The sequence below is a fragment of the Macrotis lagotis genome, chromosome X, assembly GCF_037893015.1.
Source record: "Macrotis lagotis isolate mMagLag1 chromosome X, bilby.v1.9.chrom.fasta, whole genome shotgun sequence".
Lineage (NCBI taxonomy): Eukaryota > Metazoa > Chordata > Mammalia > Peramelemorphia > Peramelidae > Macrotis > Macrotis lagotis.
This window is the reverse complement of record NC_133666.1, coordinates 642,722,616-642,745,220: the sequence shown is the minus strand read 5'-3', so window position 1 is coordinate 642,745,220 and position 22,605 is coordinate 642,722,616. Positions and strand designations below refer to the sequence as shown.

General features: G+C 38.7%; 1 protein-coding gene across 1 annotated transcript in view; it reads right to left on the bottom strand.

The window, feature by feature from the left end:
• Positions 1 to 22,605, bottom strand: part of LOC141500883 (NACHT domain- and WD repeat-containing protein 1-like) — a 70,045-nt gene that overhangs the window by 34,600 nt on the left and 12,840 nt on the right. Inside the window, exons 3-10 of the mRNA XM_074204415.1 lie at positions 19,185 to 19,388; positions 17,990 to 18,149; positions 17,789 to 17,906; positions 16,510 to 16,671; positions 13,087 to 13,284; positions 8,619 to 8,747; positions 6,140 to 6,348; positions 1,870 to 2,142 (exon numbers count right to left, since the gene is read on the bottom strand). Of these exons, the coding sequence (XP_074060516.1) occupies positions 1,870 to 2,142; positions 6,140 to 6,348; positions 8,619 to 8,747; positions 13,087 to 13,284; positions 16,510 to 16,671; positions 17,789 to 17,906; positions 17,990 to 18,149; positions 19,185 to 19,388 (1,453 nt within the window). The remainder of the gene's footprint in view (positions 1 to 1,869; positions 2,143 to 6,139; positions 6,349 to 8,618; positions 8,748 to 13,086; positions 13,285 to 16,509; positions 16,672 to 17,788; positions 17,907 to 17,989; positions 18,150 to 19,184; positions 19,389 to 22,605) is intronic.

Here is a 22,605-nt window from a genome sequence, read left to right as displayed (position 1 = left end):
CCCATCCCCCATTGTTAAATATTCTTCACTGGTTCCTAGGACTTACCTCATGCCTAGAAAGAAAATTGGAAGATATAGAGTCCTCTCCTCTACCATACTCCTCTTAGCCCTGTCTCTTCTAAGGGAAGCCTGAATAATCACTTCTATATTAAATTGAAAATTATAGAGGGAGATGGTTGTCACCTTCAAGTCTGGACCATGGTGTGATAAAAGGGAAAATCCTCCCCCTGGGTTGAGAGAAAGCAAACTGTTCTTAGGACCTTTGGGCATTAGCTGCTCTCAGTGTGCTAGACACTTTTTATTCAGTAAACATTTATTATAAACATAGATCTGGTTCTGATAAAAAATAAAAAGCCAGTTCATCTTTTGACCAGTCTCAGAGCAGAAAGCTGTGTACAATTTCAGAGCTCAGGGATGTTGATGCTGGTCCTTGAATTTCACTCAACTTACTTTAATTCAATATGATGCTGTAACTGAGGGAATCAATCAAGGATCAACTGTGATGGATTGAGGTCAATCAATCCACTATATCATACTGCCTCCAGGTAGTAAGTGCCCCATCACCAGAAGTATTTAAGCAGAGTTGAATGAACACCTCTCATGGGGATTATGGAGGTGTGTATTCTTGCTTCAGACAGGGTTGTATTAGATGGTCTCTGAAATCCTTTTCAACCATAATATCTTTTTATTACATGTGATAATTATAAGGAGACAGATTTTAGCTCAGTTTAAAGAACTTTCTATCAAAGCTGTCTTAAAGGGGTGACTAGGTGGCACAGTGGATAGAGAACTTGCCCTGGAGTCAGGAGGACCTGAGTTCAAATCAGGCCTCAAACACTTAATAATTGCCTAGCCCTGTGACCTTGGGCAAATCACTCAACCCAATTGCCTTGCAAAAAAAAAAAAGTTGTCTAAGTAGCCAAACCAGCCACCCTATAAGGCAGTAAACTTCTTGTCACAGAGGTGTTCAAGCAAAGGCTAATTGACCTCCAGTCAAGAATGTTATAAAGAAATTTCCTTAACTGGTTATGTGGTTAGAAACAATGACCTCTTTATTTTCTCTGGAATCTTATAGAATAGAAAAAATATTGGTTTTGGAGTTTGGAGACCTGTTCAGATCTTAGGTCTACTATAAATAAGACCTTTGACAAGATCTTTTAACTCTTCAATCCTCAGTTTTTTCATTTCTAAAATGGAAATATTTAATCATCTCTCTCACAGTATTGTGAGGAAAGTGATATAGACATGGACTTACTTTATTATGATTTCTTAATATGTCAGTAGGTCTATAATGCCTTTTTCCTCTCCTTTTATTTTTCATAGAAATGGATTGCTTTTATATTGGAGGAGAATAATGATTCATATTTACAAAGCACTTTCAAATCCATTTTTCCTATTTGATCCTCCTAACAGTCCTGTGCAGGAGAAAAATGATCATAGCTTGTCAGAATTGGGAATTACTTGGACCTTAAAATTTCAGAACTGAGAGAGATCTGAGGACTTAGAATTATCGGAGCAGGGGACCTTAAAATACAAAATGTCAGGGAGAAAAGAAACATCAGAACATAGGTAGGAGGGACCTTAGAGACTAAAGTATAACTATCAGAGATTGAAGGAGACTAAGAAACCATTTAGTCCAACCTTTTCATTTTATATATGAAGAAACAAGTCTGGAGGTGAAATGACTCATTCACAATTACAAAGGCATTTTGGGGAAACCAGGACTCAAGCCCAAATCTTTATTCTCACTGTCCTTTCATTCATATGAAATAGCCCGTATAAGATATATATAGCTTATCATTCTAGTAACTAGTCAGTGCACTCACTTTTATGCGTGAGCTAACGGTAATAGTTACTGAAGATGCATACCAAATAGAGAGAGCCACTTTTGGAGCCAACAACAATCCGTCCTTGTTTCTGCAACGAGACCCCACTAGTCAAGGTATCTTCCTTTATACTGGAGAGGTAATTCTTTGACCTGGATTTTCCAGTGTGAGCTTCCCAGGTACTCACAAGCCCTTCTTTAGATACTGTCACAATCCCTGAGCTGGAAGGAAATACTGTGGCCCAAAGCCAAGGATCCCGTGCAACACCCACAATGTGGAAAATGGCTTCTGCAGTTTCCAGGTTCCATGCATTAACCTAGAGGAATGATGAGGAGTAAACAATCAGCCTATGGTGTGAACTAGGTCTCTCCTCTCATCAAATGCAAGTATCTATCTTTTTTCCAGTGGTAGGGGGTGCTACATCTTCCCTAATAAATTATGTTTCTCTGTAGGGGATAGAAGGGATGTCAGAATCATATCCTCAGAAATGATAAATGATTTAGACATCAAGGGTGATACCATAAGCCAATTAGGAAAACAAGGAATAGTTTATCTGTCAGATCTATGGAGAGGGGAAAAGCTTATGACCAAACGAGATAGAGAACATTATAAAATGCAAAATGGATAATTTCGATTACTTTAAATTTAAAAAGTCTTACACAAATAAAACCAATGCAACCAAGGAACACAGAAAGCTGCGAAACAATTTTTACAGCTAGTATCCTGACAAAGGATTAATTTCTAAAATATATAGAGGCCTGTGTCAAATTTATAAAAATACAAGTCATTCCCCAATTGATAAATTATCAAAGGATATGAACAGGTAGTTTGTAGAAGAAAAAATTAAAGCTATCTATAGTCATATAAAAATGCTCTGTCAGCTGGTGGTGTTGGAACACAAACTGAAGCACATTTATTATTGTTATTGTTATTATTATTTATTATTTGGGGGGGAGTTTGCAGGGCAGATGGGGTTGGGTGGTTTGCCCAGCGCCACACAGCTGGGTGATGTAATTGGAAAAGAAATAAATTGACATTCAAAAGGATGAGACTTATACTGGAGTTGGGAACTGAAGACAGAACTTCTAGTGATTAGGAAGCAGAAAGTAGTTATAGGAAGGCAGATTTCTGCTCAGTATAAAAAAAAGGATTCCTATAGATTAGATCTCTCCAACAGTGGAGTCAGATGACAATGAATAGAGTGCTAAGTTTGGAGTCAGAAAGACCTGAGTTCAAATTTGTCAGTTTAAATCTGGCTTCAAACATTTTATTTGCTTCCATTTTCTTATCTGTAAAATGAGCTAGAGAAGAAGTTGGCAAACCACTTCAGTATCTTTGTCAAGAAAACCCCAGGGGCGGCTAGGTTATGCAGTGGATAGAGCACCGACCCTGGAGTCAGGAGTAGCTGAGTTCAAATCCGGCCTCAGACACTTAATAATTACCTAGCTGTGTGGTCTTGGGCAAGCCACTTAACCCCATTGCATTGCAAAAACCTAAAAAAACAAACAAAAAAAAAAAAACAAAGGGGAACAGACATGACAGAAAGGACTGAATAACAACAAAGTCAGGAGATGATAATGCATTTTCACTGTCATTGGAGGACTGCAAGAAAAGGCTAGTTGACCACTGGTGAGGGATGTTCCTCTAGGAAATTGCTGTTTTGGATAAAGTAGATGGGTTTTTAGAGTGGATGGGCTTTTAGAATCCTTCCAATCAGTCTATCCATCTGTCATGATTTCTTGACTTCTAATTTTCAGAGCTTTCTGATGACTCAAAGCACTCCATAGAGTGGATCCCAAAATGTTACCAAGGATAAAACCATCACCTTTCTAACAGTTATCTTCATATTGACCTTTGGTATATACGCTAAGCCTAAAACCACAGACTTTACTTCATAGTACTGGCCAATCTACAAGATTTTCCAAAGGCCACACACACAAAATAGGATAATCAATTAATCAGTTGATTAATTGGGCTTTGTTGCCCTAAGCAAGTTACTTAACTTCTTTCCCTCGATTTCCTCAATTGTTGTTATCATTCAGTTATTTCAGTCATGTCTGACTCTTCATGACCCCATTAGGGATTTTCTTAGCAAAGATACTAGAGTGATTTGACATTTTCTTCTCCAGTCCATTTTTACAGAGGAGGAATTTGAAATAAAAGGGTTAAATGTCTTGTCTGAGGTCATATTTGAACCCAAGAAGAGGAGTCTTCATGACTCTAGACTCAGCACTCTATTAGTTTAGGCACCTGGCTGTCTTTTGAGCGCTGGAAAAGGTAATATTTGTAAAGGGATTAGCAAAATGCTTGGAACAAAGTAAGCACTATATATAAAGTTAACTGTCAGTGTTAGTTACCAACTGCACAGAGGAAGGATCATTAAATCCATGGAATCTAATGAGGTCACCAGAGAGTGTGTGGGTAAAGGGAGGAGGGCCCAGAACAAAACCTTATAGGGCATAGTCACAGTAGGCTTGACCCAGATGAAGAACCAGACCAAGAAGCTATAGGCAGAAAAGCAAGGGGGAGAATCAAGAAAGAGCCACATCAGGAAAACCCACAGACTAATGTCCAGGAGAAGAGAGGGTAGTTAGCAGAATTAAATGCTTCAAAGAGATAGGGATGGATGAGTACTGAGAAAAAGCTATCAGTTTGGCAATTAAAAGATCAATGGAAGTAAATGCCCCTTGGTTAGGGAATTAATAAACAAATTATGATATGCAGATATAATGGAATGCTATCATGCAATAAGAAATGACAAATATGATAAATAAAGATAAACAGGGAGAGATAAACTGAACCCAAGTAAAGCTGAGACAAGAAAACAATACACCCAATGGCTGCAACAATAAAAACAGAAAAAATGATAACCTCAAAACAATTGAGAGTCAATGATGCAAAATCATAAAGCTTATAAACTTGATTGCAAAATAGAGACACTTTTCCCTATTGCTTAGGGAAGACAGACCATAGGTGTGTAGCATTATTGCATATACTATCTAAATTTTTGTTGAACTGATGGATTTTGCTGGGGTTTTTCCACTTCTTTTTCTTTAAAAAAAAAATGAGTCTATGAGAAAAGGCAGGAGAAATTTTAGGCTATGTAAAAACGAAAGGAATTAAATTTTCATTTTAGAGATCATTATTAACTAGAGGGTGTAGTTTCAGTAAAGTAATGAGATTGGAAAGTCAGATTACTAGTTTGAAAAGTGAATGAGGGAAGTATAAATTTAGCAGAGGTAGGCAGATTTGTTTAGTATTGAGCTATAAGAGTTTTTAAAGAGTAGGGAGACTTGGGTGGCTAGGTGGTGCAGTAAATAAAGCACTGGCCCTGGAGTCAGAAGTACCTGGGTTCAAATCTGGTCTCAGACACTTAACAATTACCTAGCTGTGTGGCCTTGGGCAAGCCACTTAACCCCATTTGCCTTACAAAAAAAAAAAAAACCTTAAAAAAATAAATAAATAAAATTTATTTGGGGTGGCTAGGTGGCATAGTGGATAAAGCACTGGCCCTGGAGTCAGGAGTACCTGGGTTCAAATCTGGTCTCAGACACTTAATAATTATCTAGCTGTGTGGCCTTGGGCAAGCCACTTAATCCCATTTGCCATGCAAAAACCTCAAAAAAAAAAAAAGTAGGGAGACTTGAACATTTTTCTAGGCAGCAGAGAGGGAAAATTGAAGATCAGAGAGAGGAAATGACTTGTGGGGTCCTAGGATGGGCTGGAATCAAGGATATGAGAAGGAGCTGACCTTAGTGAGGAAAAGAGTTGCATCTTTAACAAAGTCTGGAGGAAAGGAGGAAAAGAATGGAGGATGATGTCAAGGAGTTTTGCTATATAGGAAAGGAAAGACAAGGGGAACTCAGGACTAATGACCTCTGTTTTCTCAACAAAGTATGGCATGGGGTCTTCTCCAGGGAAGGCAAGGAGGATGATGTATAGGAGAATTGAGAAGGTTCAGAAGAGTCATACAAAGTAAAATGGATTCTTACTTTAGGGAGAAGAAATAAGCTCATGAGGAAAACCACTTAGGAATACCAGACCCCCGGAGCAGCAATGTTCTTCAACTGAAAAGTTTCACCTGACTTTCATGTCTTCCTCCTCTCCACAAAGTCTAACAGCTTTACCATTACATTCTATTGGGTCAATATAACACCAACTCAGCATCTCTGCTTTTATCCAGGCAGCCTCAAAAGAGAAGTCGGTGCCCCTCATTTGGACTGTTATAACTGATGTCACCCCACAGACCAGCTGCCCTACCTCCTGAGTTGTAGTATCAGTTCCCAAGATTTCATGATTCATGTCCTCCATACCTTTGAACCAGATGCTGAATACACAACTTTATTCTTTTCATCCACATGAAGGCAACAGAAATGTGACTCTCTGGGACCCGCAGAGACTCCATTCCAAATAACATACTTCTCCTTGCCAGAAAGTAAATTCCAAGTGCGCAGTGTGCAGTCTTTGGAAGCAGAAATAGCGTATTTGCCTTGTCCATACATTTTCACACATCTCACCTCTCCTATAGCACAGTAGAGAACATTTGAGATAAATTATAATTTCAAAAACCAGAAATACCAATGGCTTTGAAACAAATGGTAATGATGATGATGATAATGATGATGATGATATAGAACACTTTAAGGTTTGCAAAGCCCTTTGTGTACATTACTTCTTTTTTTTTTAGGTTTTTGCAAGGCAAACGGGGTTAAGTGACTTGCCCTGTATATTACTTCTTTTGAAATTCTCAATTACCTAGTAAGATAGGTACTCCAAGTAATTTTATTGTTCATTTTTCGGTCATGTTTGATTCTTCATGACCCCATTTGAGGTTTTCCTGGCAAAAATACTGGAGGGGTTTGCCATTTCCTTCTCTAACTCATTGTACAGATGAGGAAACTGGGGCAGGCAGGATTAAGTGACTTGCCCAAGGTTACATAGCTAGTCACCACCTAGCTACCCCCACTGCAAGTACTGACTTCTTGTGAAAGATGAAGAAATGGGTACAAATTGACAAGTGATTTGCAATAGGGAAACATATCTAAGTAAAGGTCAAAGTAGTGTTTGAAACCCAAGCTCTTCCCAATACCAACCCCTGCATTCTATTCACCTGTCATCCTCACTCCTTAGCAAACTCATTTTGAACAAAGCTCTACACTTTCAATGCTGATATAGGATATTGTAAAATGTGATGTCATTCTTAAAAAGATCAGTTTAATCATTAACATACTTATTTTTATCTTTTATATTTTTATAAAACTATTTTCTAAAAGAACTTATGTAAACAAAGACAACTGAAAAAATCTAAGTGGTATAGCCATAGAATCTCAAAATCTCAGAGTTAAATGGGACCTCAGAGACTGCCATCTAATTCAAGCTAGACCTGAACAATAAATGATCTAATTATCTGTATCATTCCACAGACCTCTCCACAGTCATTGATATTCTGCTTGGGTTAATTCCATAACTAGCATACTCCCACCCTCTCCTACTCTCCTCAATCCCAGGGGATTCTGATCTCACCCCCCCCCCCCTGCTTTGTACAAACCAAATCCCCTATCCCTTATACTCAACTTCACTACTATACTGCACTGTCCCTTATACTCAACTCCTTCGACCCTACCCTCCACAATGATCATGATGAAGGAGTTCCAGAGGTTGCCAAGTGGTTCGGTGGATAGAGCACTGTGCCTGGAGTCAGGAAGGCCTAGGTTCAAATGTGGCCTCAGATACCTATTAGCTGTGTGACCCTAGGCATGTCACTTAATCCTATTTGCCTCAGTTTCCTCATCTGTAAAATAAACTGGAGAAAGAAATGGCAAAGCACTGCAGTATCTTTACCAAGAAATGAGGTCACAAAAAGTCAGACATGACTGAAATGACTCAACGACAATCCTATTTTTACTTGCAGATTCTCCTTTTACCACCATCACTCAGTAACTTCCCTTTTGAGGTTCATTCAATCCAAATCCATCGCCCAGTCAAGATTCTGGGAGCTATTATCTACCAACCTCTCTTCCTCCTTTCCCAGTCTTCTTACACTCTGCTCTCCTCTACTTGGTCTATGCTCCAGTCTTCTTGCTATTTCTCATCTATGACATTCCTTCTTTTGACTCATAGCCTTTCAAAGGCTATTTCCAGAATACTCTTTCTCCTAACCTCTGCCTCCTAGGCCTCCTTCAAGGCAGCTTCAATAACACCCCTTCTGCAAGAGGCCTTTCCTACCATCTCTCACTACCAGCATGAGACTATTTTCCATTTATTCTGAAAAACTCCTCTTTTTGGAAGTACCACTTTATCAAATTCAGTTCAATTTATCCTTTGTACAGTTGCTTGCTTATTGTCTCAACCATTAGAATATGAGTTCTTTAAGGGTAGGAAATGTGATTTTTGCCTGGAACTTTGTTGACTGACTGACAGGTCATTCGGGTTTTGTTTCAATCATACTTCAGGGCTTCACCCACTATGAACCCAAACAGTTTAACTTAAATCTAAATCTACTCCTCTACAACTTCTCCCCATTATTTCTGGTTCTACCCTCTAAGGCAAAGTGAATCTTGCCTTTTGCATGTGATTTTCCTTTAAATAAATAACTATCACATCTCCCTCCTAGGTATTATCTTTTCTAGTTCCAAACACCCCTAATTCTTTCAACTAGTCCTGCAATGCCATGATTTTCATGCCCTCCCTCCTGCCTCTCATTAACTGATTCTTCAGAGGTCCAGGTCCTCAGAAAGTTGTCTGTAGCCATCAGACAAAATAAATGAGAAAGATGTCCTTTCAGAGTCTCACCAGTATGACCAGTTAAGATGTGTACCACCTGACTCTCCTGCTCCTGCATGCTCCATGCAACCAGGACCCCATTCTGTGATCCAACTATCAAGAGTTTGTTGTTGGAGCTCCACTCTATTGCTGTGATGCCTGCAGGAAACACAGAGGCCAGAGAGAAACAAAGAGAAATGGAGAGGAGTGAACTCTCACTTGATGCTAGGAAAGAATACAGCTGAAGATTAAGTGCTGGGAAAACGCAAATTAGTGGGAGGCAATTTTCAAGCTTTTTAAGCTATGTATGTACATAAGGAAAATATGAATATTATTTACCAGTGGACCTTGATTACCTTTAATTATGAAACTTTCTACCACCAAAGTGAATTTGTGTTTCAAAGAAATTTATTATTGGAACTAGTTTCAAATTCTACCTCTTTTAAAAAAGCCTTCTCTGATTTCTTTCATCCCACAGTCTTCTCTTCTTCTCATCCCTCTTCTCTATGGGTTTTGCCTGTATTTCTGATATGGTTCTTATTTCATTCTGCCTTGTGGGCCTTGTTTTGTGTGCATGTCTTATCTTTTCTATTAGACTTCAAACTCTATGATGATGAGAGCTGAGGGCTGTTCTGTGTTCACCTATGGATTCACCATAAACTTTGCACATAGAATCAAAGTGGTGAAAAAACACTGTAACAACAAGCAACAAATGCATGAACATAGAACGTCAGATCCGCAAAGAGCCTTAAAACACAGACAACTCTTAGAACATGTAACATAGAATGTCAGAGTGAAAATAGATCTTGTTTGTAAAAAAATAATTAGAGCAGCTCTTTTTGTGGAGGCAAAGAATTAGAAATTGAGGGGATGCCCAACAACTGGGCAATAACCAAACAAGTTGCAGTATATAATTGTAATGGAATACTATTGTGATATAAGAGATGATGAGGAAGATGATTTCAGAAGAACTTGGAAAGACTTACATGAACTGATGCAAAGTGAAGTGAGCAGGACTGAACATTATACAGAGGAACAGCAATATTGTACAATGATCAACATGTAAATGATAGCTATTCCCAGCACTACAATGATCCAAGACAATTCCAAAGGACTTATGATGAAAAATGCTATACACCTCTAGGAAAAAGAACTGATGGAGTCTGAGTGCAAATTAAAGCATACCATTTTTCACTTTATTTTTTCATGGATTTTTTTGTTTATGCCTACTTTCACAATGTGACTAATATGGAAATATATTTTGCATTATTGTATATATGTATAACTTATATTAAATTACTGACTCAAGGAGGGAAGAGTGGGGAGGGAGAGAATTTAGAACTCAAAAAATTTTTAAATGAATATTAAAAATTATTTTACATGTAATTGGGAAAAATAAAATATTAAAATTTAAAAAGGAAGAGAGATCATAGAACATAGAATGATGTTGTTTGATCCTTCATTCTCAAAGAAGACCATGACATCAGGGAAGTGATATCATGACAAGCACATGAATTGGATTTGAGTGAGGGGGTGCTATGCTAAGCCACCTGGGTCCAGTGACCAGATATGAATCAGGATGGCTGGAGATGGCCCTGGATATGAGGTAATCAAGATTAAGTGACTTAACCAAAGTCACATAGCTAGTGAGTGGCAAGAGTCTGAGGCTGGATTCAAACTCCTGTCCTCCCAATTCCAGTGCTCTATTCACTGCACCACCTAGCTGTCCAGAGCAGAAAGGGATCTTAGGACATAAAATATTTGAGCTGGAAGGATTCCTAGAGCACAGAACATAGGATGTCAAATATATGAGGTCCCTTAGGACACAGAATTTCAGAACTAAGAAGGACCTTAGAAATTAGAATGTCAGAGCAGGAAAGGAACTTGGAACAGAGAATGTTAGCTGGGTGGGGTCTTAAGAGTATTATAATAAGTTATCATTTGAATAGAATGTTAAGGGTTTAAAAAATGCTTTACTACCATTATCTCATTTGAGTCTTACAAAAACTCTGAGAAGCAGAGTAACTTTTTTTAACAAGTAAGGAAGTTGAGATAGATGAATGGGGAATTCCCAAGGTAATATAGTTATTAAGTAGTAGAAATATATGCATTACCTGGAACAAAACCTAAGCCATTCCACCCTAGTTATACCTCCATCAAATTGTCCAGTAATGTTTATTCAATTCAACAAACATCTATTAAGCACCTAGTGTGTACAGGACCAATGTTCATTACCTAATAGATAAAAATGATACACATATTATTATCCTCCACTATGAAACCAGGACTGTAATGACTCAACTATCATTGCTCTAAGTTATCATGATCAATTGTCAGGTTAGATAGAAAGATAGAGAGATAGACAGACAGACAGACAAATTTGTAGTTCTTTTCTTTCAAAAATAAAGGTATTAGTGCCTCTAACTATCCAACCTCTTTGTTTCCCTTGGCTACAAGCTCATTACCGGTATTTATCCTTTATAAATAGTGGCCTCCAGAGATGCTGGCACATCTGAGTCAGCATGGGGCAGCACAGGACAAACCCTGAGAATACTCATGGGATCTGACTCATGGAAGATGAGAAATCCCATAGAGGGTCACAGAAAAGTAGATTCTCCCTATGACAGAAAAATGAAATGAAACAACTGCCAGGAAATGAAGAAGTCATTTTTAAAACCAGCGAAAATTGGTTGCCCCAAGCAGCTTTGGGACCTGATGGAATATGGAGCATCCTGTCTGTATCATCTCCAGAATTCCCAGTTTCTTTCAAAGTTTAGCTTAAGAGTAGCCTTCTACAGAAGATCTTTTCTGACCCATTTGGGGTTTTCTTGGCAAAGATACCTGCCATTTCCTTCTCTTGTTCACTTTATTGATGAGGAAACTGAGGAAAGCAGTGACTTACCCAAGGTCACATAGCTAGTAATTGTCTGAGATATGTTTAAACATAGATTCTCCAGAGTCCAGGTCCTGTATTCTATCAACACAACTACCTTATCTTGTATTAATTTTTTATAAACTTGTAAATGTACATCTCCCTGACAGAACATATACTGAAGATTAAGAACTGTATGTTTTTGTCTTTGTATCTCCAGCATCAGCATAGTACCTGGCAGTAGAAGATATTTAACAAAAGTTTGCTGATTAACTAATTAATCAATTGATGCAAATAATGGAAAGGTGATTCTCATTCATATTTGTGAATGTTAGAGCTGAAAAAGGATCAGAAAATAGAATGATAGTGATACTGATGGGATTTGGGGTCACCAATTAAAGATAGAAATGGAGGGTTACTGAAAAAACAAAAAAATTTGCAAGCTCCCTGGGCTTTTAAAATTGCTCAGAATTTATTGTAAAATATTTCAAAGTAAACAAGTTTAAACTTTTCTCCTCCCAGATAAACAACAAGCACTTTGGGACAGGGTGAGTAACAGAAAGCTAGGCTGCAAGGTTGTTTGAGAGACAGAGCCAGAGAGACAGAGAGAGACAGAGACAGAGATAAAGAGCAGCCAAAGCAGAGCTTATTGGGCCAGAGGGCAGACCAGCCCTGAACAGAGGTCCAACTCAGGATTTTATAGCCTTGCCCATTATCTGGGCACTGAGGGCAAAAGGGGAAAGCCTTCCCTCTTGACATGATCAAAACCAGGTAGAAGGTCAGAAGCTGGGGGTTGGGAATGAGGAGACAGGATACAAATTTTACATTTAATAATGAAACAATAAAGGTCAATTTATATCTCAAGAGCAAAGAGCTTCCACACTTTAAACAAGATTTGACAGCATTAAAGATTACAGAATTTGTTTCTGAATATAAATTTTTTATATTCATAATTTTCTGCATCAATAGAATTGGAAATTAATTATCTCAGAACACAGAATATTTGAGCTAGAAAGCTATATGCCTAGCATATAGGCCATCAGAACTAGAAAGTACCTTGAAACAAAATGTCAAAGCAGGAAGGAACCTTGGAACACAGAAAGTCAAAGCTAGAAAAATTCTTAAAACATTAAACATTGGAAGCCAGAGCTGGCCAGGACCTATATAATCTCAGCTAAATTAATTCAGGACTCCTCCCATCCCCACTTCCCCTTGCTAGCAGCTAGTGGGCAATGCCAGATTTGGGGGACCTACTCTCCCTACCATCTTTAACAATAATGAATTTTAAAAGGGTTTTGGAGATTCTCTGAGTGGAAGAAAGGTGAGAAAACTGAATACTTAGGGATTTTGGGACTGAGGACAGAAGTGTAGAGCCAAGAGGCTTGGACAAGGGATCCTGGAACTATCTGTGCTGTTACCTAATTGTGTGACCTTACATAACATATTCCCCCGGCTTTCTGAGCTCCTCTATTTTACAAATGAAGAACAGAAGTCCAGAAAAGAAAACTGACCTGCCCAAAAATAATTACAGGGTGTCAGAGCAGGACTCGAAACCGGGTCCTCCTATTCCTTTGTTCTTTTCCCTCTACAACTTTGTGGTTTTGGGGGGACATTGGCAAAACCTACCTTTATGATAGCCTGTGAGTGTCTCCCGAAGAGGCCCTCCTGGAGGTAGAAGGAACCCATAGAGGGGGATGAGAATAGGATGTGGATATGCATTAAACCACCTCATGCACTGGTGGCAGAGCTGTCCAATGAGGGACGGGTAGAGAGAGGAGAAGGAAGAAAGTCGGGTCAGGATCTCCGTGTAGAAAATGCTCTTGTCTAAAAGAAAGAATCACACTTGATTAGGAATTAGGCCAAACAGTCAAACTTGGGCCCCACAAAAGAGCATGCTGAGAAAGGTTTCCGCCCAAAGAAAGCATTCTACTTTTCCTATAGATTATTGGTTATTTTTCATGTTGTCATTTCAGTTGTTTCTGATTCTCCATGACCCTATTTGAGGTGTTCTTAGCAAAGATACTAGAATGGCTTCACCATTTCCTTCTCTGGTTCACTTTACAAATGAGAAAACTGAGGCAACCAAAGACTATACTATTAACTCATATTTTTATAGATCTTTAAGGTCTATAAAACATTTTACTAGAACATGGATAAGTATTATCATTCCTATATTAGAGAAGAAAAAACTGCCCACTGTAAAAATACATGATTTATAGCAAAATAAAGTTATCTTGGTGGCAGGGAGGGGAGAATTTAATACATATTGGCATTATATTTTTAAAAAACACTATCTTTAAATATAATTGAAAAATAAATAAAAATTTAAAAAAAAATTCAGGGGCAGCTGGGTGATGCAGAGAGTACCAGCCCTGGAGTTCAAATCCAACCAAAGACACTTAATACTTACTTAGCTATGTGACCTTAGGCAAGTAACTTGACACCATTGCCTTGCAAAAAAAAACACTAATTCCTCATAAGCAGGGAGAAAACAGCTTTCAAAATGAAAGGAGATGGTTCAATGGATAGAATGCTGGGCCTAGAGTCAGGAAGACTCATCTTCTTGAGTTCAAATCTGGTATCAAACACTTATTAGCTGTATGATCCAGGGCAAGTCACTTAACCCTGTTTACCTTGATTTCCTCACCTGTTAAATGATCTGGAAAAGGAAATGGAAAACCATACCAGTGGTTTCTTGTTTTGCCAAGAAAACCTCAAATGGAGTCATGAAGAGTTGGATATGACTGAAACAACTCAAAAATAAAAGTGTGTTAAATGTATATAGTTTCTCAGGTAGAGGCATCATAAAAACTAGAGAGAAAGCTGGCCTTGAAAACCTAAGTTTCATAAACTACTAACCTTTCTGGAGAACAATTTGGAATTATGCCACATGTACAAAAATATTCACAGCAGCTCTTTTTGTAGTGGCAAAGAATTGGAAATTGAGGGGAGGCTCAACAATTGAGGAATGACTGAATAAATTGTGATATATGAATGTGATGGAACACTAATGTTCTAATAAGAAATCATGAGGGACAGGATTTCAGAAAGACCTAGAAAGACTTGTATGAACTGATGCTGAGTGAAATGAGCAGAACTAGAACATTACACACTCTAATAACAACATAAGGTGATGAGCAACCCTAATGGACTTGTTCATTTCAGCAGGATAATAATCAAAGACAACTTTAAAAGAATTGTGATGGAAAATACTTTCATTTCCAAAGAAGGAACTATAGAGTTTAAATGAAGACCAAAGCTTATTATCTCAGTTTTAAAAAGTTGTCTTATGTCTTTTTCTCTCTCTAACATTTTCTTTCTTCTGTTTAAATATGATTCTTCTCTCACAGTATGATCAGTATGGATCTATGTTTGGCATGATTATAATTGTAGAATCTATGTCAGATTGTTTTCTGTCAGGGGGAGAGGGGAGAGGGGAGAGAAGGGAAGGAGGGAGAAAATGTAAAACTCAAAATCTTGCAAAAAATGAATAGTAAAAACTACTGTAGCATGTAGCTGGAAAAAAATTTATTAAAATTTTTAAAAATATTTATTAAGGGGGCAACTAGGTGGCACAGTGGATAGAGCACTAGCCCTGAAGTCAGGAGAACCTGAGTTCAAATTCGACCTCAGACACCCCGTTGCCTTGGAAAAAAACTAAAAAAATTTATTAAAAAAAGGACAAGAATTTTAGTGGACTACAAGTTCTACATGAATCAGCAGTATGAAATTAAAGACCATAAAAAAAACTAAATTCAAACCCTGCTTTTGATATAAATTGGTTGGGTTTGCCTGAGCAAGTCTAGATAACTCTCTAAGTGTTTCAGAAAAGATGCCCACCTCCAAGTGTAGAGGTTATTTCCTCACTTGGGAAGTCCCTTTACTAATAAAACCACAGCTCCACTTCTTTTTCCCTATCTGAACTTTTTAGGCCACATGTACAGAGAGGCTGGAATTGAACTCAGAATTAAATTTTGAAGTAAATTGAATTAATATTTTGCCCTTAGCACTTCACCAGCTGTGTGACTATGGGCAAGTTATTTAACATCCCTTAAGGAAGGCTTTTAAGGCTAACATGCTAAATTTGAGACTGAGTTGCAATGCTAGGAAAAAGAAATTTCAGGTCCCTAACACACTAATGTCACTTTCCAGAAGCATATCTGCCACTTCCCTCACCAAAGTCCTCTCTTGGCAAAGTCTTGCCCAGTGGCACACAAGGTCTAGTAAGCTCGAATCCCCTGATGGATGGACTGTGGATCTGTTGTTGCCTGGGAGAAAGTTTAGCTTAACAAGGTTGCTTAATGAGGAAAGTTCAGTATTAGAGGGCTGGCCACAGAGATGAATGTTCTAGGGCCTGGAATGGAATTGAAGAGCTATGATGTTCAAACTGCAACCCCTTAATAGCTTTGGAGTGTCTGCCCTTTGGTGGTATTGGAGTCTGCCACCAAGTTATACTCAGATTGGCCATCCATTTCCTCTCTATGGGTCTTTGTTTCCCCAGTTATAAAATAAGGCTCTTTCAGACTAAAGGTTCCCTCCCAGCTCTGACTTTCTTCTTTGCAAAGGATATAGTTACAAGAATGAACATACTTGCACATCACTGCTCTCTAGTCACTAAATTGTGCTCTTATATAGCCAGGGCTATACCCTTGCTGCATTTCCTCAGAGTTTATGGTCCTGGAAAAAGACTGTGAATTTTACTCTCCTCAGGGTTGCAGCACCTGTATATCTTAGTAGTTGCCAAAACCTCCATTATCTGGAGAGGAATTTGAATTGATGAAGACTCTATTGAAATTTGGAAATAGCCCTTTTCCTGGTGAATGCTTATATCCTAAATAAATGTGTTATATAGAACTATAACCCAAAAAGTCTAGAAAAGATTATTTAGCTCAATGTGTTCATTTTATAAAGGAGAAAAGGGACTTGCCCAAGAGACTTGCTCCAGGTCCCAGGAGCAGAGCCAGGATTAAATTCTTAAGTAATAAACTCAGCCTAGAGGGGGTCACCTAGGGAGCAGATTTCTACACCTTGGGGTCTAATGTCACTTACCCATGCACAGTGCTCGTTCCATGGTGGGTCTTGAGAGCTGGATGGCATCACGGATGAGACCGAGTTCAGGACAGTCAATGTGTTCAGCACATAAGGCAAAGTCCTCCAACATGCTTGTGATTCCACTGGAAAGAACTCTACAAGAAATCCAATCCATGTTCCCTGCAAAGAAAAGTGACAATTTCCATTTATGTAGGGGCCAAGAGGCACAGATATCCCTTCTCCATCCCTTCTGGAACCCTTGCCTCTTCCTGCCCCCAGCAAAACCTACATTTGCCAAAGTGGCAAACACGAGCACAGATGTCACAACCCTCCCTCCCTACAAGGGAACTGGGAAGCACCTGGAGCTAGATGCTGGGGACTGGATCTGGTTGTTTATGTTTACTATAGTATAGGCAAGGAAGGATGTTACTGAGAAAAATATTGTTGCCTCCATAAGCAAAACTCATAAGACAATGTGAACTGAGGTGGTCCACAACCTCAGTGGTGGGATATTATTAGCCAACTGATTGTATTAGTCAATGTGACCCAACCGACTCTAGGTACAGAGATGAGTAGAAAATATGTTGATCTACCTATAGGCCCTTGAAGAGGCTTGCACAGATCAAAAACACTGTGGTGGGGGCAGCTAGGTGGCACAGTGGATAGAGCGCTGTCCCTGGAGTCAGGAGGACCTGAATTCAAATCCAGACTCAGATACTTAATAATTGCCTAGCTATGTGACCTTGGGCAAGTCACTTACTCCCATTGCCTTAAATAAATAAAATTTTTAAAAAACACTGTGGTGACCACCACTGATAAGGCCCAAGTAAGGGCAACATTTCTGTATTTCAGTCATACCTTCTTTTTTTTTAAGACCCAAGGAGTTTATGATATACCCTCACTTCAAATGCCAAAAGACCAAGTCTTCAGGGACCTTCATGAATTTTTATAACTTATAAGATCTGTGCTAAACCTTAGAGTTTCCCGGGCACTGAAAGAGGTAAAAGTAATTAGACACCCAGATATTGATTCTAGATCAGCTAACTTCCTCTCTGAGCCTTTAGTCTCTTCATCTGGAAAATAGGGGAGAGGAAAGGAGAAGGAATGGGTTTCAGGTCCTCCCTGCTCTGACATCCCTATTCTAAGATCCTCCAAACTCTGACATTCTCTATTCTTAGGGCCTTCCCAGGCCTGACATTTTGTGTTCTATATTTGAAGGTCTATTCCAGTTCTTATTATCTGATTCCCATTTCTCCATCTATAATGATCAATGGAAGAGGGAAGCTAATATCTTTACCAAGCACATCCTTCTTCAACTCTTCAGTGCATCCTGAATTAGCCAGATGACTGGGCAATTCACTTAACTTCCGAAGATTTGCAACAGTATCTGAAAACCAGAGGGGTTGAGGTGCCACCTGGAAAGAGGAGAGGAAAGGATCAGAAAGGAAAACTCTGCCCTGTGAATCTCATTCAAAGGAACATTACTGGGAAATCTCACCTTCCTGTCAAAGTTCATTGGTTTTCCCAAGAGGGGCAGAATCATTGGTTTCTTTATACCCTGACTCCAGGCTCCAGTGAAGAATTCAGTTAAGAGATGATGCCTCTTAGTTTTCTCTTGTCCCGATAAATAGCGTTCCTTGACCACCTCAGTCAGTAGTCTTAGAAAAAGAGGGACCGGGGTGAGACAATATTAATAGCTGACCTTTATATAGGACTTTAAGATTTACAGGGTGTTTATGTACAAATCAAAATTATATTCTCAAAACAATATAAGGAGAAAATGGAAGAAATATTCAATTGTATGGGCATCCTAGGCTGGAAGTCTGTCAGAAACAAATTTATTAAGTAACCCTAAATATCTCTAGATAGAGAGAAATGTAAAGGGACAGAGTTCCATCTTGCTTTTGGAAGTGTCTTTGATCCAAGTGTTTTTCTTCTTTCAATGTATAGGGTTCAAGAGCAAAGATACAATCCTATAATCAAGATTAAACAAGAGGGAAGCAAAGACCCTTCCACACCTGCAAAGCAGACACTCCAGGCATTATTGTCCCCATTTTATAGTTGAGAAAAACAGATTAATAGAGATTCCCAGAGTCTGTCAGTGTCTGAGGTCAAATTGCAACTCAAATCCACCGGATTCCCAGTGTGCTATCCACTGTGCCACCTAGTTGCAAAATAAGCATCTAGGGAAGCGTTGAATTCAAGAACTAATATGGAAACTTCTTTCAAGACTCAACTCAAGTGCCACCTCATATACGACACCTTACTTGATCTATTTGTTGTCCACACTCTTTCCCTCTGGTATCACATTATTTGGCATATGTTTTATATTTACTTTTCTGTATGTGTTGTTTCCCCCCCAGTAGAATGTCAGAGCATAGATTATTTTGGTTTTGTATGCCAGCACCTAGCTCATATCTAGATGATTAATAAATGTTTTTAATTGAATTAGATTAATGTAAAATTGCAAGAAATTGGAAGCTAGATTGGACATGTTAAGAATGAGGGAGAAAAAGAGAAGTCTAAGATGCTTTTGAGGTTGTGGGATGCTTTTAGGGAAGTGGGAGGAAAAAAAGGCATATTCAGAAGAAAGGGTCAGCCATTTCTAAAATCAATGGCCCTTCCTTTTTTTTTTTAAAGTAAAGCATTTGAAATTCTGGTCAATCCAACCTTTTGGGTGGCATTTTGTCTACCTGTGAGCAAGTCCAAGGAGCATGAAGCCATCTGCAGGTCTCTTCACCAAGCAATCCCCTAGGTCCCTCCGGAGTCTCACCCACAGGAGAGGAGGAAAACGAAGGACATCTTTGCTGGGAGGAGTCCACTCCTGATAGACTTCCATCAGAACTTCATCATCCAAGGATAAGACGTCCTTCAGCTCTGCTTCTAACAATCCGAACCTGCCCAGGGAGGGTTGGGGTTGGGGGGGGGGTTGGGGGGGAAGGAGTAGAATATATCTGAACATCTTCTGAAAGTCCCTGGGCAAATCAGCATTTTTTATGACCTAATTTACCAGAAAGGAAGTTTGCAAAAACCTATTAGGAAGTTGCAAGAACATAATGCTATGAGGTAGGCAGTGTAATATCATCACCATTTTACAGATGAAGTCACTGAGGCTCAGAAAGGGAGCAGTGACTTGTCCAGGGACACACAGCTAGTAAGTATTAAAACACTAGAATACCCAGATTTTCCACTACACTAAACTCTCCCAAGAGTGGTCCTTTGAGGAGGTAGGATTGCAGCCTAAGAATTATTTAACCCAGAAAACTAGTATGGTCCTTCAGAGGGGGAAAAAATGGATATTTAATGAAATAGAGATTTTTAAGCATTCCTGATGGAAAGATCAGAGCTGAATAGAATACTGCCTAATTTCCTACTATGTGCCTGACACTGTGCTAAGCACTAAGACAAAAATGAAAAAATCCCTGACTCCTAGAAGCCTATAAATGAATATTCAATTCATTGGTGCTCAATTTTTCCATTTTGTTAAGTTTCCAGATATATAAAAATTGAGACAACTTATACACAGAAATTAATATACAAATAAATATAAGATAAATTTGTAGAGAAGGTTCTACCAGCTGAAAGGAAATCAGAAGAGTCTTCATGTAGGAGATCATACTTGAGCTACATTTTGAAGGAAATAAAGAATTATAGGAGAAAGAAATAAAGATAGAGAAAACATATTCCACTCCTGGATCTCTTGGTAGTGATTCCACATTAGATGTAGGGCGAGTTAAGTTATAAGGCAGAGATAAGTTCCCTCCTTGTATAGTTAGTCAGAGAGGATATAAACCTTAAATCTGGTGTCTATCCCTATGAAATTTTGTAAACTATGCTGATAAAGTCCTTGTAGATCTAGAAATCAGATTAGCATAATGCCCTGAACAAGTAATATAATCTCTGTCTAGAAATAGAGAGGGTCTTGGGGTGGGGGGAAACCAATGGTCCCAGAGTCTAGATGTGATCATAATTGACCTCCCTGCAGCATCTGACACTGACCACTCCCTCCTTATGTATAATCTTTTTACCCTGGATTTTCATGACATTGTTCTCACCTGGTTCTAGGTAATCCTTTTTATTCCCTTATGCCCCCTTTTGTGTACATATTACAGATCTCTAACCAGAACCTCATTACTTCTTCTGTACATATTCTCTCTCTCTCTCTCTCTCTCTCTCTCTCTCTCTCTCTCTCTCTCTCTCTCTCTCTCTCATTCTCTCTAACATCTTATCATTTCCCACAGGTTCAATTATCATTTCAACACAAGTTTCAGCTCTCCCCTAAACTTCTCCAGCATCTTTCACCTGCCTTCTAAACCTCTTTAACTGGATATCCTAAATGTATTTCAAATTCAGCATGTCCAAAACAGAACCAATTATCCTTCCTTCTAAATCCACCCATCACCCTGATATTCCTTTTTGTGTCAAGAAAATTACCATTATTCTAGTCACTCAAGTTCTCAACCTAGTGAGTGGAATATTCCCTCTTAAGAGTTAATATTCTGGGGCGGCTAGGTGGCACAGTGGATAAAGCACCGGCCCTGGAGTCAGGAGTACCCGGGTTCAAATTTGGTCTCAGACACTTAATTACGTAGCTGTGCGGCCTTGGGCAAGCCACCCAACCCCATTTGCCTTGCAAAAACCTAAAAAAAAAAAAGAGAGAGTTAATATTTCTAGTGAAGTCCTCTCAGAGTTAAAAATCAGACTATTACTCTTAGACTATTCTTAGAAGAAAAAGGGAGAAAGGCCTTGCATTCCCGGTCAGACACCCTCCTGATTCTGTTAGGGAGGGAAACAGTGGACTATTTCCAGAGAAGAGACATTGCATTCTTAGTCATCCATTTGATTGTAGACTGGGAGAACAGTAGACTGCCTTCTCTTGTGTGATGATAAGTACTAAGAAGGCCTTGCATACTCAGACATTAATTCATTAGATAGACAACAAAAGATATTAGAACTGAAGCACATTTTTTATTATTATTATTATTATTATTATTATTATTATTATTATTATTATTACTACTACTATTGGGGGTTGTGGGGCAGATGGGGTTGGGTGGCTTGCCCAGGGCCGCACAGCTAGGTGTTGGGTGTCTGAGGCCGAATTTGGACCCGGGTGCTCCTGACTCTAGAGCCGGTGCACTGTCCACTGTGCCACCTAGCTGCCCCTATTATTACTATTTTTTTAATTTTAATTTTAATTTTTTTCCTCTTTCCTTTACTTTATTGCTCATGAGGGTCTATATTTTTTGGGGGGAGGGGGTATTATGTTTTCTCTTAAACAAGAATATTTTAGTAATGCATAAAAAAAATCATTTGTACAAGAATAAAATAAATACAATTTTTTTTTTAAAAAAAAGGTCATTAGAAATCTTCTTCTGATATCCTCACCATCCAGATGGTGAGATATTTTATGAAAACCTTTTATTCTTCTCTTTGTTACTGGGTAGATTTTTCACGAAAAGATTGTAACTCTGAAAACCTTAACCAATCAGATTGGAAGAGAGGGGGCTGGGGGGGGGGGAATCTCTCTCTAGGCCATATAATCTTGCTTGATTGTCACCCGGAGCAGCTCCTTGATCTTCACTATCTTTGTGAGACTTGGAGTGTGCCCTTTTCTTGAGAAAAGCTAAAATAAACTTTCTTTTTGCTCAGAGGAGTCTCTATATTTTTTTTAAGTGGATTTTATACCACACACTAGGAATTCTCCTAGGCTCATCTTCACTCTCATTTACCCCACATATCCAATCCATTATATTGAAATACAATTATCAAAACATAGATTTTTTCAAGTTCACAAATCACATGTTAAGTTATTGTTCAATAATGTTCAACTCTTCATGATCCTAGGAACCATAGGATACTATTCGTGGGATTTTCTTGGTAAAGATGCTGAGTGTTGGGGCAGCTAGGTGGCGCAGAGGACCGGCCCTGGAGTCAAGAGGATCTGAGTTCAAATGTAGTCTCAGGCACTTAATCATTGCTGATCTGTGTGACCTTGGGCAAGTCACTTAACCCCATTGCCTTATAAAAAACTAAAAAGAAAAAGATATTGAGTGTTACACTTTTTTCATTTTCAGTGGATTAAGGCAAACAGAAATTAAGTGACTTGCCCAA